The 18,136-nt window shown below is 40.4% G+C and overlaps 1 protein-coding gene and 1 long non-coding RNA gene across 11 annotated transcripts in view; one reads left to right on the top strand and one right to left on the bottom strand.

The window, feature by feature from the left end:
- Positions 1-18,136, bottom strand: part of Nbea (neurobeachin) — a 544,486-nt gene that overhangs the window by 177,210 nt on the left and 349,140 nt on the right. For 6 of the 10 annotated variants that reach the window (XM_028882142.2, XM_028882143.2, XM_028882141.2 and 3 more), the window contains 2 exons: positions 14,692-14,835; positions 10,288-10,320 (listed from right to left, as the gene is read on the bottom strand). In XM_028882142.2, coding sequence (XP_028737975.1) covers positions 10,288-10,320; positions 14,692-14,835 — 177 coding nt within the window. The remainder of the gene's footprint in view (positions 1-10,287; positions 10,321-14,691; positions 14,836-18,136) is intronic. The other 4 variants (XM_028882144.2, XM_037206608.1, XM_037206607.1 and 1 more) reach the window with 1 other exon arrangement.
- Positions 1-18,136, top strand: part of LOC119088162 — a 33,358-nt gene that overhangs the window by 6,060 nt on the left and 9,162 nt on the right. The gene's annotated exons all lie outside the window — the stretch shown is intronic.

Genomic DNA, 18,136 nt, shown 5'->3' on the forward strand with positions numbered 1-18,136 from the left:
TATACAGAGAGCCACAGTCTACCAATAAGTTAGATGATTATTGCCCTATTTTTCAGATTAGTGGTATGATGATAAATTCTTAGAAATTCTGCATACAGAGAAAGAAGTGAAAAAAATGTTTCAACCAAAACAATGTATTAGGAAGAAAAGGTCTTACTATTGGGGTTTATAAAACACTTGACCAAAGGGTAGCTTATTCTTAAAATAAAAGGTATGTGGGAGTTTTATGTATGATTTGAAGCACAGCTAATGCATAATGGACACAGTTAAATTGTGTTCTGTTCTGTTATTATAGTTTAAAATTTATAGTCAGGTTAGCAGGACTGTTATTGCTATTAAGAGTAGTTTAAATATGTTTTATGGACTACAGACATGCTTGAAGAGGACATATATTTCTGGAAACATAGGACTGTAGCTACAATATAATGCCTGAAGGTCTACACTGGCTTGCTGACTTTCTAAGAACAATGACAGGTATCAAAGTACACCAGGTATTAAAAAAATTAGTTATAAAGTTAAACATTTTAGCTTTTAAGAGAAATAGGCACGTGAATGTTATCTCTAAGGGACTGGTGAACTGTTTGAAGCTGAAGGTGAACCCTTTGAGTATGCTATTTATGACGGGCAAAGCCGCTTCCTAATTCAAAGAGAAAGGGAAAAAAAGACTTAGGAAGTCTTGTAAGGCTTTCCCAACATCAAATAGCTTTTACTAAACAACGTTTTGATGAGTTAAGTGTGAGTGAGTCAGGAACATATGGATTAAATTTCCCTTGAAATACACATGCCTTTCAAAATGGGGCGGGGTGGGGGTGGGTCCTGAGTTAAATACACTTTAGAGAATCCAGAATGTCTAAGAGACATCTTTCCCTGAATACAAATTTGGTAAATTAATTCTAGTCAGAATCTACAACTAAAATTACATAAAAATACACATGGAGAATCTTAAATATATATGTGCTGGTAAGCCAGGCAAGTGCATTCTGTTCGCCATGCTAGAAATGCACAGCATGGCAGAGGCAGGCCTGGGCAGACAGGCCTGGGCAGAGGGACCTGCACTCAAGTGTGGAGCAAGCGTCTTCTTTTCTTTATACTTACCCGGTTCCATCCAAAGTCAAATACATCTGTGCTTCTGACGCCTGGACATGTTTGAAACCCTTGGGTTGTAGCACTATGCCGTTTCCTTGATTTTAGTTTCCCAGTCTCAGGTCCTCACAGTAGCCCCGTGGCAGTTAGGAACACTAAGCAAACACAGAGCTTGTTTCTGGAGGAAGGAGGGAGGGAGGCTCTGGGACCCAGCACATATCCCACTAGGCTCCTTCTTATTTTTGTATCTTTCTCATTCTTTATTCACAGAATTCATGTTTCCTGAATTTCAGCTCAGGAAGGGTGTATGTACAAGTACTTGTATAAAGGATTATAAGCCTCTTACTTTGAAAAAAAAATCCACAGTAAAAAGTCCAGCTTACATTGTAATATCCATATCCCAGCACTGCAATTTAAAAAATCATTACTGTTCTTTAAAAATGTATTTAAAGTAACATTCTAATATGTTGGTTACAGCACACACTTTCTCTGCACTAAAGAGACCTTTCTTAATTGAGAGCAGCATTGCTGTTTTGGCCTTATAAATGAGAACCCTCAGAGATAGTCAGTTAATAAAAACATAATTAGCAGAAGTGAAATGGAGAGAAGGTGAGTTTCCCTACCTCCTGCCCAGGAAGCAGGTAGCTGACTGAAGATCTTCACCTCACCTTCTACTCCTGTAGATCCAAATCCTCAGTCTCATGCCCAGATCATCCCCACAAAAAGCAGAACACCTTTCCTCTCTGACCCCATCTCCAAATGATCACAAACATTCTCCTCCAACCTTCCTTACTCAACTCATCTCATTATCTCAGCCTCCAACTCAAATAGTCGTTACCCGTGAGCACACCAGCGAGCAGGCTAGGACCAGGTAATCTAACTAAAGACCTTCACCTCTCTCTCTGCAGCAGAGCACCTTCTGTGCTCTCCTCTTCCTCTCTGACCCCATCCCCAATGGATCACAAAGATCTTCTCCAACTTCCTTCCCCCAACTCATCCCATTACCCAGCCTCTAATAATAGCAGGCATTCTCTGGGAACACTCCAGCTGAGTAGATCAGGGGAAAAGGCAAGCTAATTGAAGACCTTCACCGCTTAAGACCCCTAGCCTATCTATCCTCATTCCTAAGTGTCAGGTCCCAATACTCAGAAACACATTTTACCTGGAACTCCCAGTGGTCACACCTAACAGGTTCACAGAAAATTTCCTACCAGGCAACACAAAGCCATCACATTCTCCTAAAATCCAGAGAGAAAACATAAACCACGAAATAAAACACCCCCCAACAAAGACCAAACCAGAAATCAGCACCTAGACCTATAATCACCCCAATCCCAGATGACTATACACCAGCATAAAAACATAACAGCCAGGATAATACATCTCCATTAGAGTACAGCAACCCTACCACAGCAGGCCCTGAAAATTCCAATACAGCTTAAGCCCAAGAAAAACACCCTAAAATAGCCTGTATGAAGACGATAGAGGTCCTTAAAGAGGTGGTGAATAAATCCCTTAAAGAAATCCAGAAAAACACAAACTGGGAAGAAATGAATAAATACTTTATGGAAATCCAGGAAAACACAGTGTAGGGAAATGAAAATTTCAGTGTGAGACCTGAAAATGAAAGTAGAATCAACAAAGAAAACCCAAACTGGGGGAATTCTGGAAATGAGAAATTTATAAATTCCAACAGGAACTTCAAAGGCAAACTTCACCAACAGAAAAGAAGAGATGGAAGAGAGAATCTCAGGCATTGAAGACATGCTAGAAGAAACAGATACATTGGTCAAAGAAAATGTTAAATCTAAAATATTCTCTACACAAAACATTCAATAAATCTGGGACACTATGAAAAGACCAAACCTAAGAATATTAGGAATAGAAGAAGGAGAAGATTCCCAGTTCAAAGGCCTAGAAAATATTTTTAACAAAATCATAGGAGAAAATTTTCCTAACCTTAAGAAGGACATGCCTATAAAGGTATCAGAAGCTTACAGAACACCAAATAGATTGGACCAGAAGAGAGGATTCCCCTGGCACATAATAATCAAAATACTAAACACACAGAACAAAGAGTATTGAAAGCTGAAAGGGAAAAAGGTCAAGTAACAAATGAAGGCAGACCTAGGAGAACTACACCTCACTTCTCAGTAGAGACTTCAAAGCCAGAAGGGTTTGTGCTTAAAAGCCAGAAAGGTCTATGCTGCAGACTCTAAGAGACGAACAGATGCCAGCCCAGACTACTAAACTCAGCAAAACTTTCAATCACCATAGATGGAGAAAATAAGATATTTCACAATAAAGCCAAATTTAAACAACATTCACAAATCCAGCCATAAAGAAGGTGCTGCAAAGAAAACTCCAATCTAAAGAGGTTAACTGCAATTATGAAAATGCAGGGAACAATCTCAGACTAGCAAAATCAAAAGAATGGAAACACACCTCCCTACCAACAACAAAATTATCATTAGTCATATGTCTCAATATCGATGGTCTCAATTTCCCAATAAAAAGACACAGATTAACAGAATGGATGTGAAAACAGGATCTGTCCTTCTGCTGCATCCAAGAATCACACCTCAACATCAAGGATAGAGATTACCCCAGATTAAGGCCTGGAAAAAGGTATTCCAAGCAGATGGACCCAAGAAGTAAGCTTGTGTAGAGATTTCAATATCATACAAAATAGACTTCAAACCCAAACTAATCAGAAGAGATAGGGAAATACACTACACACTCTTTAAAGGAAACTCCACAAAGATGACATTCTAATTCTTAACATCTATGCCATACACATAAGGGCAACCAAGTTTGTAAAAGAAACACTACTAGCTTTAATCACATGTTGACCCTCATACATTGATAGTGGGAGACTTCAATACCTCACTATCACCAATAGACAGGTCATCTAGACAAAAACTAAATAGGGAAATACTGGAACTAACAGACTTTATAAACCAAATAGACCTAACAGATATTTACAGAACATTTTACCCACACATGAAAGAAAGAATATTCCTTTTTCTCAGCACCTCATGGAGGCTTTCTTGAAGACTGATCACATACAAAGCAAGTCTCTTATATTTTTGGTTGTGAGCCTAGCCTTTAATGGCTGAGCCATTTCTACAGCCCAAGCAAGTCTCAACAGATATAAGAAAATTTGAAATAACTCCCTGCATCCTATTAGCCGACCATGGATTAAGTCTAGATATCAACAACAGAAAGCTTACAAAGTCATGGAAACCGAACAATTTTCAACTGATTGAAAAATAAGTGAAGAAAAAAATTAATTTCTAGAATTAAATGAAATGAATGCACAACATGCCCAAACTTAAGGGACACAATGAAGGCAGTTCTAAGAGGCAAGTTCCTGCATAAAAACACTGGGGAGATCTCATACTACCAACTTAACAGAAAACCTGAAAACTAGAACAAAAAGAAGAAATCATACCCTAAAGGAGTAGATGGCAAGAAATAATCAAACTCAGGGCCGAAATCAACCAAATAGGAACAAAGAATACAAAGAATCAATGAATAGTTCTTTGAGAAAAATCAATAAAACAGATAAATCCTTATCTAATTAACTAAAAGGCAAAGAGAGAAGACCCAAATGAACAAAAAGATGAGAATAGATCTATCTCAAGATCCAGCTATACCACTCTTGGTCATATACCCAAAGGAAGCTTCATCTTACCACAAGGACACTGGCTCAAACATGTTTACTGCTGCTCTATTCAAAGTAGCTAGAAGTTGGAAACAACTTAGATATAGATGTCCCTCAATAGAAGAATGAATCAAGAAATGTGTTATATTTACACAGTGAATATTACTAAGCTGTTAAAAAATGACAACATTCAGTTCACATGAGCCAGAAGAACAGTTTGGTACATAGCCCAATTATTATTATTAGAGAGGCTTATCCAGCAACTGATCAGAACAGATGCAGAGACCCACAGCCAAATATTAGGTGGAGCTCAGGAAACCTTGCATAAGTTGGGGAGGAAGAATTGCAGCAGTAAGAGGGGTCAAGGACACCATGAGAACATGGCCCACAAAATCAACAAAGCAGGCCTCATAGGGGCCAACAGAGACTGAAGTGACAATCAAGGACCCTGCATGGGACTGTGCTAGGTTCTCTGCATATATGTTATGGTTGCATAGCTTGGTGTTCTTATGGGAATCCTAACAGTGGGAATGGGGGGATTATCTCTGACTCTTTTGCCTGCTATTGGGACCCCTTTCCTCCTGTTGGGTTGCCTTGTCCAGCCTTGATATGAGAGTTTGTGCCTAGTCTTATTGTAACTTGTTATGCCGTTTTGGGTTGATATCCCTGGGAAGGGAAACGGGATGAGTGGATCTGAGGGAGTGGGAAGGAGGGATTGGGAGGAGTAGAGGGAGGGGAAACTGCAGTCAGGATGTAATGTACTGTGAAGAATACATTTTTGAAAATTAAAGAATAAAACTGTCATAAATTACTGAAGAAAAAATGATTTATCATTAAATTTTCAGGCAAATGGGCAGAACTAGAAAAAGAATCATCCTGAGTAGGGCAACCCAGACTCAGAACGATAAATGTAGTATGTATTTGCTTATATATGGATATGAACTGCTAAATAAGTGATAACCAAGTTACAATCCACAGACCAAGAGAGGTTAGAAAAAAGAAGAAGGAACAAGGGGGAGGCACATGGATCTCCCTGGGACAGGAAAATAGAACAGATTTATATGGGGTTACTAGGGGTGCTGAGGGCAGGAACAAGAGAATCAGGTAGGGAGGGGCAGAGAAGATGGGGTTGAGGGAGGGAATGCAGAGAAAGACAGCTAGAATTAAGGGGCATTTGAGGGGTGGTATGGAAATCTAGTGCAGTGGAAACTAAAATCCTAAAGAAATCTACAAATAATGATGGAGACAATGCCCCAACTGGTCATCTCTTGTCACCAAAAGAAGCTTTTTAGTATAGGGACTGCATTATATCCAATTAAGTTGTTGGCCAAAGTGGTCCATGGGAATCCCTAAACAGCCCAGGCTGTTGCCAAGACAGTAGGTTGCTTTCCACAAACTGACAGTAAGGCCTCGTTGCTGAAGACAACACCCACAACTCATTGCACATAAAGAGGTTGAGCTGGTGCCTACATAGAAGCTTCAGTACTACATTCTACATGTATTTGGTATGGGAAGGTAATTTACAGGCTACCAAAAGAGAAATATTACCACTAACCCAGCCACAAAGCTTTGGTCTACAATCTGTCCTGCCTGAAAAATATGCTAGGGCAGTAGTGGCACAAAGCATGTGGGAGTAACCAACCATTATCTGATTATTTGACTTAAGGCCCACTCCATGAGATGGAACCCATACCATACACTGCTTATGTGACCAAGAACCAGAGACTTGATAGTCTAGGGACCTAGGATAAACACAAATACTACTGGTGTGTGTGTGTGTGTGTGTGTGTGTGTGTGTGTGTGTGTATGTACACAATAAAATAACTGCTAATGATATTCTGCTATAGTCATAGATCAGTGGATCATAAGGATTCAGCCATCATCAGAGGAGCTTCCTCCTGCAGCAAATGGGAACAAATACAGAGACCCACAGCCAGATATTACAGAGAGAAAGGCAGAGAGGGAGGGAGAGAGAGAAAGAAGGAGGGAGAGGAAGAGGGAGGGATGAAGGGAGAGATACCTTGGAACACACAGCTCTAAATGGGATGTCTTCATCAAATTCCTCCCCTCAGTGCTCAGGGAACTCCACAGAAGAGGAGGCAGAAAGAGTGTAAAAGCCAGAGGGGATGGAGGACATCAGGAGAAGATGATCCTCTGAATCAGTCAAACAAAGCTCATATAAACTCACAGAGACTGAAAGCAAGCACAGATACTGCACAGTCTTTTCTCAGATCCTCCACGTGTATACCACAGCTTTCAGTTTAGTATTTTTATGGGACTTCTGAGTCTGGGAATGAGTGGATCTCATTCTTGTGCCTTCTCTTGGGCTCTCTTCCTTCTGTTGATTTGCCTTGTCCAACTTGGATGAGATGGTTTTGTTTTATCTTATTATATTTTATTTTGTTATCTCTTAGAAGCCTGTTCTTTTCTAATGAGAGACAGAAAGGGAATGGATCCAGATGGGAGGGGAGGCAGGGATGGGAGGAGTAGAGGAAGGGGAAACTGTAATCAGGAAAGATTGTATGAGAAAAGAATCTATTTTTAATAAAAAGGGGGAAAAAGAAAAAAAGTTTCCCTATGGAAGAGCTGAGAGGTGAACTGACTACTTCATTTTCATGAACATGTATCTTAATTTCAAGCCCCATTTGACAAAAGTCTTGGCTCTCCTATTTACTAAACTTTACCAAAGGTTCAGTAAGAGCCTTGTAAGTAAGAGAGATTTCCTCATGGTTAAAAGGAAGGCAATGCACAGCCTTTAAGGACTGTGGTGTGAGAGGAAAGACAACATCTTCAGTGAGGGGTTTTATGTGGCCTCCAGGTAACAAATTGTGAAGATGGGGATTTGAAAACTGCAACTGCAATGTGCAACGGCACAAGTCTTTTTGGTGAGCATCTGGCATCAGACCGTTACTAAAGAGCAAACAGAGTTACTATCTAAGGCAGAAAGCCCCCGAAATAAGATGTCATGCTTACATAAAACCTTATACACAAATATTCAGAGCAGCATCATTAAAGACAGCCTCAAGGTGAAAGAACTCAAATGTCTACCAACCAGCAAATGGATGAAATAATGTGATCTATGTACAAGGGAACAGTCCTCATAGGAAGGACAGATATCCTCCACCATGGGCCATCCCCGGAGCTAAGTGAAAGAAAACAGACACAAAAGACTGCATGAGTCCACCACAGAATGCACAGAACAGAAAATGTGGAGACAGAAAAGAGACCAGTGGTTGCTTAAGAATCCAGGAAGAAGAGACAAACACATGGAGGGCAGCTAAAGAGCGCAAAGCTTCATTTAGGAGATGTTGTGTAACTGTTAATATACTAAAAATTATGATTTTTATATTGCATATGAATGTTTGTGATGTAGCTAACCAACATTTCCCAAGAAATGTCAAAAAAAATTTTAAAGGACTTAAAGATTAGCCAGTAAATGGTATTTTAAGTGGACTTAAAATTGAGATGGGTTCTATCTAAGAGGAGATATGAATGTAAGAAAACTCTGATGGTGCATCAAGCCAGCTTATAAATATCCAGCTGCAAAGGCAGAAAGCACTTGACCTTGTGAATGCCTGCTAGTCTAGCTATCCCTGACTCTAACACTGCTAAGTTATCCCCTTATCCAAACTAAACATTTAGTTGAGAGAATTACTAACAGCCTAGCTTGCTTGCATGGTCATAGATCTGATAAACTTTAAAATAAACAGAATGATAAATGTAGATATGAACCCACACATGGTTTTTGCTGAATAAAAGAAAAAGTTTAGGGGACGTGGGGAAGGGTAAAACCTAGATGACAGGAGTGTCCCTCCTGCTTCTTCAAATGTGGGGGCAGGGGCACGCCACGCCATAGGCCCATTTATAAACTTTTCTCCATGTTCAGTCAGCGTGCCTGCCACTCTACACTGGTGCCCGACTTTGCAAGTTTGTGAAATAAACGTCTCACTTTTGCTACAGTGAATTTCTAGTTCTCTTGTTGTGAAGTGAGGATCTTGGTTTCTCACAGAGAGGTTGCAGAATTGAAAGAAAGAAATATTTCTGGTGAAAAAGTTTGAGCATTAGGCTTATGGAAAACCTTCCTAGATATTGGATATTAAATGGGTGATGACAAAAGCTCATTATTAAACAGCAATAGGAAAAATCTCTACTTAGAGAACTGATAATAAAACATCATGACAGTCATTAATTCACTAGAATTCCCTAAATTTGTAATACTAAATTCTGGAAATAACAATAAAGAAATTTCAACTTGGCTATGTAAAATATTTCTACTGTCACTCAGCATATGTGAGTCTCTTTGTAAAGATTTTTTTAAAATTTTATGGGTAGTATCTGCATAACATATGCAGTGTCTCTGGGTGTCAGAAGCGGGTGTCAGATCCCCTGGAACTGGAGTTACAGATGGTTGTGAGCTGCCATGAGGGTGCCAAGAACTGTACTCAGGTCCTGTGCAAAAGCTGCCAGTGCTCTAACTGTTGAGCATAACTCCAGCCCCTTTTTCCCCTTTAAAAAAAACAACAATAAAAAGGCATTTTATTTTATATGTATATGTGTGTAGTGGTCTGAATGAAAATGGCCCCCATAGGCTCATGGGGATTGTCACTACTAGAAGATGTGGCCTTTTGAAGTGGGTGTGGCCCTGGTGGAGGAAGTGTTATCATTGGGGGTGGATTTTGAGGTTTCAGATGCTCAAGCCAGTGCTCTCTCTTCCTGTTGTCTGCTGCTCTGGATGGCTCCTCCTCCAGCACCTTGTCTGCCTGCTTGCCACTGTTTCCTGCTATGATGACATAATGGACTAAACCTCTGAACAACAAGCCAGCCCCAATGAAATGATTTACTTTATAAAAGTTGCTGTGGTCCTGGTGTCGCTTCACAGCAACAGAACATTAACTAAGACAATGTGTGCCTACACTTAAGTTTATGAACCCCATGTTATGCAGGTACCTGAGCCAGAAGAGGGTATTAGATTCCATGAAACTGGAATTAAAGATGGTTGTGAGCTACCTAATGTAGGTGCTGGGAACAAAACCCAGGTCCTCTCTGAAAGCAGAAAGTTCTTTTAACTATCTCTCCAGCCCCATGTAATAGTCTTTTTTAAAAGAAACAAAAATACATTGTACCAGTGGGTTGGCATTTTATCAGTTGAACGCAATTATCCCCTTGTCTACTCACATAAATTTGAGTTAATCTTTAATTTCAGCTTATTACTTGAAATTTTGGAAGAAACAACTTGCTAAATTTCAAATAAAATAATTGCTATTTTATATTAAATTCAGTTAGCTTATACTAATTTATTTTAGTATTTCAAGTAAAAATGTAATTAGTAAGATGAAATATTTAGGCACATATGGAATCATAGGGCTAATTCACTTTGGTGGATCACTATAAACTAAAACAGCAATTAAAGTGAATTAGATTAGATGTTAATAATATAATAATTACTTAGTTGATTGGCATACTTCTATATTAAAATCCTATTAGCTGCTACAAACATAGTAAGCTGAGTGATTAGTAGTCACACACATTTAACTTGCCTCTGGAGATGAACAGCTTGGGAAGAAAGGGAACTAAAAATGAAAAAGAAAATCATGTGACATTGAAACTAGAACTTTATGAACATTTTATTCCTATTAAAAGCAGAAAGTACCAAACAATAAAGAAAACATGGCAAACAGCCAACATTCAAGTAAAACTGTGCTTTTCAAAAGCATTCTTTTGAAAAAAGATTAAAAAGCCACTAGACTGGAGCTAGACAACATGTGGACTATTAGTAAAGCTAACTCCTGCCCCTGGTCATCATGCACAGTCACAGACCTCTCAGTACTAATGTGCTGGCACGTGACCAGATGCAGCGACAAGGAAAGGCCCTGGTGTACGGTTCCAGGAGGACTGCAGTGCGATCTCAGCGTGTCTGTCAGCAAGGCAGGGCTATGTAAGGAGAGGACAAGGAACTCTGCAAAGAGCTATCTGTGTAGTTCTGATGCTATGCTTTTTTTAAAAAATTATTTTTATTTCATGTGTATTGGTGTTTTGCCTGTACATATGTCTGTGTGAGGGTGTTGGGTCACCTGGAACTGGAGTTACAGAGAGTTGTGAGCTATCATGCTGATGCTAGAAATTGAACCCAAGTCCTCTGAAAGAGCAGCAAGTGCCCTTAACCACTGAACCAACTCTTCAGCCCAAATACTATACTTCTTATATGAATAGTGTGTGGACATACCTCCGAGTTAAAATAAGAAGTGAAACACTGTAATGTTCATTTCTGAGCTGTAAACAGACAATGGTGACTACAGAACACTTTCTGAGACACCAAATAAACATGAGATTATATCAATACTATATACAGATTCCCAAGATCTTTTGCTTTTTAACTTGGAACTGTCTCTTGTAATGGTGAAGTCCTCTTTAGGCAGTACAGCACTATCAGGAAATTTAGAATAAGTTATGAATAAGAAATACATTATTCCTATCCCTTGCCTCTCACTGCCTGCAACAGACGAGGGAGCTGACCCTCCCCTTACCATCTGCAGCACTCAGGAAAGCGGGCCCTGCTCCTAGCCTGGGCAGCACAGTAGAGCTGACCCTGTTGACAGAGGTGTGGGTGAGACAGCCCTGAATGTGTAAGAGTGGGATAGCTGGCCATTCCCACGCCCTCAGTCTACCATGTGGTCATGAGGGCAAGGGAAAGGTGCCTTCTCCCTCTTTGTCTCTAACACCTGTGGTGGGCAAAAGAGCTGACCCTCCCTCTTACCAGCTGCAGCACTTGGGAAAGTAGACCCTGCATCTTGCCTGGGCAGCACAATAGAGCCAACCCTGTTGGTGGAGGTGTGGGTGACCCAGTCCTGAAGTTATGAGCCAGCCCACGAGTAATGAGTTCCTATTACCTATCTGTCATGTAGCAGCATGGGCAGGGAAGAGATGTCCAAACCAACCCTACCATCAACACCTGAGGCAGGTGGAAGAGCTGGCCCTGAAGGTGTAGGTGTGGGAGAACCCAACCTGAGGACTTTAAAGCCGGAGAACTGGCCCTGCCCCTTGCTCTAGCCAGGGCAATGCTGGAGAGCTCACCCTGGTGGCTAAGACGGGAGAGCTGGTGGGCTGACCAACCATTCAACTACCCAGGCCCAGAATCAGGGTTTTGTGATGGCCAACCCCATCTGTGATCTGCTGGAGCATGAGGGGAAGGGGTGTAAGTCCTGTGGACATACAGCTGCAGGATCTTCATGACTAAGGGCAGCAATGGGATGTCCAGGAAGAGTCCCAGTGAGGGCTCAGTGTCGATGGTATAGCAGAGCCAGACCAATGATTTTTTTTGATAAATGCCTGCATGTAAAATGTATGGATAAAGAGGTTCACTGCATGACTCACTGTGTCACACTGCAGCTTCCATGATGAGATTTTCCCCCCTTTCCCTTTTTTTTTCTTAAATTTTATTTTGTTTTATTTTTTTTGGGGGGGGGCAATGGGTTGGATTGGGAGGCATGATGTGAAAGACACAAAGAATAAATAAAAGAAAGTTTTTAAAAAGTAATACATTATTAGCTTGGTGGTGGTGGTGGTGATAATGGTGCACACCTTTAATTCTAGCACTAGGGAGGCAGAGGCAGGGGATCTCTGTGAGTTCAGCCTGGTTTACAGAGCGAGTTTCCAGGACAGCTAGGGGTACACAGAGAAACCTTGTCTCAAAACAAACAAAAACAGACAGACAAAAAACACAAAAAAAGAAATACTGTTATTTAAAAATTACTCTCTAAGACAGAAATAACTATGATAATGACAATTATTTCTTAGAGCAAAAATGTTACCCATTTATATGGTTATTAATAGTTGATTTCATTCAATTTAGGGATCCTGGCCTGCAGTTAACTTCTGGAAATGAATTCTGTGCTGAAATGTCAGTCATGACAGTGGAGAGCAATAATGAACTTAGCATTTACAACACACACACACACACACACACACACACACACACACTCCTGTAAATTCTGAACACTATTTCTGTGTCTCCAGTGACACTTTGGGCTACTGTTTTAAAGATGAACACTATGGACTAGGCAAGGGATCATCAGTGTTTCAGGATACACTCTAAACTTTGCAGACAGACATAAGGATCCTACATGAAGAGGATGAGTTAGGACCGAGTGGATATGGACAGGTGTAGATTTGTTCAAAGAACATCTGCTGAAAGGATGTAGTCAGAGGCCTGAGAGACAGATGACCAGAAATTATACAATCTGATTTTTAAGTGACTTTTATTAAATGCCACTATTACTTTTAATATACATTAATAATTGATTTCAAGGGTACCTTCATTGCTCTAAGGCATCTGATTTAATGTTTTCACTGTTATGCTTATGCTTATGAACAGAACTTAAAAGTTAGCTACCATTAAAGGACAGAAGCACAGAAGAGTTACTACTGTTTGGTGGGTTGTGTGATTGGCAGATTAATACTAATACTGAGCAGATTTAATATAAGCTTCAAGAGAACAAGCCAACTTGAATAAGCTATTTTTGATGAAACAAAGTACCAGGTAATGCAAACTAAAGTACATAATGGCAAAACATGGATGTTAGTACTGGTGATTGAGGAAAGGCAAGGTCAGACATAAGATGCGAGTTTCCTATGACCTCGAAAGTAGGAATGGGTCCAGGAAAAGAGTCATACCTGCTGTCTAATCTAGCAAAAGCCTTCATCGGCCTTCATTTCCAAAAGTAACATTTAAACATTTACTTTGGAATTGGAGACAAACATTTGGTATTTAGGAAACAGTAAATAGATTTTTAGAAATAGGAAAAACAATTCTCATGATAGAGAAATGTAGTAATGGGCATTTCCAGGACCTGGCACTAGAATAACCTTTCGTAGTATATCCTCCAGAAGTGGGAGGATGGGTGTCTGTTTCCCCCATGCAATGAGTAATAACATCTCCGTTGTAGGAATAAATCACCACAGGCTTTTATAGAGCTATACCATATTACTTTCAGTAAGTGAGCTCCTGGAAACAGAAGTGTAATACTGTTAATAGAAGATGCACAGAAGCTCACTGCCCTACTCAACTTGTACTCCGGTGCTGTGTGGATGACAACAAATTGAGGTTAAAGCTCACCTGGAGGTCTGAGACTATGCAGCAGGATGGTTTTGTTGTCATTTGTTTGAGACTGAATTTCATTGTATAGCACAAGCTGTTTTTGAACCTGCAGTCCTTTTGCCAAGTGCTGAGATGGCAGTGTACTACCATATTTAGCTAACATGGAAGTTTTAACCTGGCTCTAGATAGGATATAATCTCAGTCTGGTTCTTGGACTCAATGCATGCTTTAAGTCCAAGTTGTATTTGTCTCTTTCTGACCTGCTTTAATCAGACCTCAAAGGTTATTAGCTGATCCTTGGAGATGTTCGCACCCAATCAGGCCATGGCAGATCCTGTTCTCAATGACCTCAGACCAGCACCAGGACAAAGAGAAGTAGAGGGTGGGACTGGGAGGTTAAATGGTAGTAATAGGGGTTTAGAAGTGTGAGGGCAGAGCAAAACATTCCAAATAATTCATCCTGGACTGGCTGGCAAGTCCTGTGCTCACCTTGCTGAAGCACCGTTTTCTAAGGCTGTCAGCAGTGTAGAGAGAGACACAGAAGTCAAGGGATTGTTATCCTATCCTATCTTCCAACGGCAGCAGTAGTTTTATGCCAGGATATGTACTCAGAAATATTTCCTCATCTAAAGCACTGTTCCTCATTGCATATGTGTGCTGCTATTGATCTATTGTCAGTAAAGTACATTTGCTTCAAGTCCAGAGAATGAGGCACATTAAATTATCAACCTTCATATGAATAAATACCATGACAACCACTGGCATACATTTCTTCACCAGGAGATAGAGTTGGAATTGAGTGGCTTTATGTGTTCCTCACAACAAGCAGAAGCATATTAACAAGTACCTGCAAGGTTGTCGATTTCTTTCTCCTGGAGTAGGCTGACCGCGTCATCATCTCCTTCCAACATAAGTTCAGTCTCTGAGTTCTGGTTTACGATTGCTTGGCTTCTGAATGCTTTCTTGGACTTCACTACATCTTCTTCAGTGCCTACACGCAACCAAAACAGCAGTTTAGTTACTGGGAATGTATTTGCATTTAGTAGGCATTACATACATTTTCTTTACTATATGCTATGTTTGCTATTTCTTTACAACCACAGAACATTTTAAAATACTTCTTTATCTTGTTGGTCTGAATTTCTTTGAGAAAAGTTGCAGGAGATTTATCCCTTACTTTACTGATGAAGAAGTAGGGAGAGCAAGCTACTGGCTCACTGTGGTCCTACAATCCACCCTTCTACTTTCTTTACAATACTCTGTCCCTGATTTTACCAACAGCCCTTTCTACTTTTTGAGACCAGGTCTCTCTGACTAGCCAAGGCTGGCCTTGAACTTGTGATTCTCTTCAGCAGCTCTGAGTAGCAGGGAGTGCAGGCCTGCTCTATCGGACCAAGTTTATAACCCATTCTATGTGACTCTAGAATCATGCATGCTCTACAAATATATCTGTATTTCCCTTCAAATCCAGATTTCTGATCCATACCATTTTAAGATTTAATTTATATAACCATATTGTTGTGGGAATTAACTAATTATTAAACTAGTTTTTGAAAGATGATGAGATGGGTATAAAGAAAACAGGAAAGTATTCACTTCTGAGTGAAGAAATGGTGTTGACTAGGGAGCTACAATACAAGGAGATAAGGTAGAAGGATGCTCAATCGGCATACTGCACGAAGTGGGTTCTTTGCCAATGAACGAAATAAAAATGGATTTTCTGAAATTATATCGTGCTTTGGTATACAAAATAATATAAAACCACAGTAAAACACACAATGAGTTCCAGGATATCTAGGGCTATGCAGAGAGACTCTGTCTCAAGAAAACCAAACCAAACCAAACCAAACCAAACCAAACCAAACCGAACCGAACCGAACCGAACCAAAACAAAACAAAACAAAAGAGATACCAGTAAGGCTAAATTAAAGAACATATTAAGCACACACAAACAGCCAAGTTGGTTTTATTCCAGAGGAGCAATGTTAGTTCACATATCCAAATTGACCTCCTGACAAGCATTTCCACATTCTCAAATACTTGCTTTGGGCGACAGCAATCTAAAATTGTTAAAACTGCAAATAAACTGGAAACATACATGTATACATAAATTGGTCCACATGGGAAAAGCTCTATTTCATACCATTTCAGTCTAAGGTATGCCATGCTGAACATGCACACAATCTTGTCTGTGTTCCTTGAAGTTCAATCTGGAGGAAAATATTGTGTTCTACTTACAGCATCTGGTATAGGCTTGAAAGACTAGCAGGATGCTGCATGTAGTGTATATACTCCTGGAAATTGGTCCTATGTGGTGGTGCTGTGCTTGGTGCCAGGTTCTGTGGTAATGCTGCTCCCAGGCAGGACATGTGCAGCTTTGGCCCAATGTTCTCCTGATACAATTTACAGTACATTTATTTGGTCAATTCTCCTAGGCCCATTCCACAGGCCTCCAACAGCGAATCAATGCTGGTGTTACTCAACTGCTTTCCTGGAAGCACATCTAGGTGCTGTAAAATTTGCACTGGGAAACAGCACGCGAGCCCACTCTCAACCATTCATTCATTCCTGCTTCCTTCTCTCCCTGATCTATGTAGCTTTTCTTTCCTTTCTTTTCTTTCTTTCTTTTTTTTTTTTTTGAGACAGAATAGCTTTTCTTTTTCATAGAGACTGGGGCACCAATTCTGCTTGATAAATACAAACTGATTCAAAGGCCACAAAAAAGTAAAAGCACATGCTTAAGAGGACAGCTACACCAGAACCACTGCAGAGTGGCACTAGCTGCAGGGACAAGCTGCCACTAAAGGCCCCCAGGGGCAACAGCCCTTTAGTATGGTGAACATAATGCAGCTAGCTACACAGTGACCTTGGATGCTTAGAAAAACTTGAGACAAATACTGCTATTGCAAACTCAACATCTCACTGGAGACTTTACATGGGCTACATAGGGTACTTTTTCACTGTTCATGGGTGATTCTTACTCCTGGAATAATAAAGACAGAGTACAGACTATTTCAGATGCATATCCCAATACAAACCCAGCACAGCAGGAATGTCTGAGGGGGAGTAATAGTCTCAATCCCTTTGCCAGTCCGGCAGTAATTTAATTAGAGAAACTTTGAGCTTGCTTCTTTCAACAAAAGATGCAAATGCAATGATAAACAACTCAGGGATCTTTCACCCGCATAACAAGTACTCACGCATTCCCCAGCTGAGCTAACCAGGTTGTTCCTACTTCCCCCTGCCTAGGTCAAAGGCTGAGGAGTCATCTTGTGTGGTCCTGGCCACTGCACTATCAGTCATTGGCTCATATGACCCTCAACTCATTTTCAGAATGTTTATCATACAGTACAAGTATGCTGAGTATTTCTGTTTCATTTCATTTGCTTTGTAATCAACACTCTCAGCAAGACATACACTGTAGACAGAGTAAAACCTAGACTCCTTGGCACAGCTGATCAAATCCTCAGCTTCTCATTGCCAGCCTCACTTCACCTCTTCCCACTGTTCCACAGCAGTACTGAGTCAAGGTTAGCTTCTGGAAGATGCCATGTTCTCACATCTCTCTTGATCTGTGTTGATGCTATGCCCAATGTAAGGGGTATTCCTTTTTCCCTTTTCTATTTCTAGTTGCCCTTCACAATTCTCTTCCTTCAGATATCTGTCCTAGGCAACCCATATGCTGTCACAGCTAATATAACTTTGGATACATATTGGAGGCAGGGTCTCTTATAAGCCTGCCCTCCGCACTACACTACTTCGTCCTCTCTGCAGCATACGGGGCTGGCACTCAGTAGGTGCACACAAAACATGCTGAAGTTCAGGTTTACATTCATTCCCTTCTCAAAACTTGTCAACTCTTTTCCTTATGCTCTCCCCACACCTCCTAATTCTTCCAGCTGAAGTACCTGGCATTTGCTTGCGTATTTATTTCCACAGACACGTGGAGGCCCTCTGATGGCTGAAATCACATATCTGTCTCTGTATTCTCTCATACTCAGCACATTGCCTGGTAAGGAATAAGCACTAATAAATCTTCGATGAGTGAATGGAGGCACAGGAGTCATCTCTGGATATTTCTAAATCAAAATTTCCCCAATTGCCCCAGAATCTCACTGATTTGTGTTAATTTATGTGAAATGGAGCCTAGGTATTTGCATTAAGGTAACAATGCCCATTAAGTTTTAGTCAGCCTAATAACAAGTTTTTCCTTGTATTACTACCATGTAAAAAGAGGAGCAGTTTCAGGTGACTTTATGTTACCACAATAAAATCTACTTGTAAAAAACATG

This window comes from Peromyscus leucopus, chromosome 6 (genome assembly GCF_004664715.2).
Source record: "Peromyscus leucopus breed LL Stock chromosome 6, UCI_PerLeu_2.1, whole genome shotgun sequence".
NCBI classification, from domain to species: Eukaryota; Metazoa; Chordata; class Mammalia; order Rodentia; family Cricetidae; genus Peromyscus; species Peromyscus leucopus.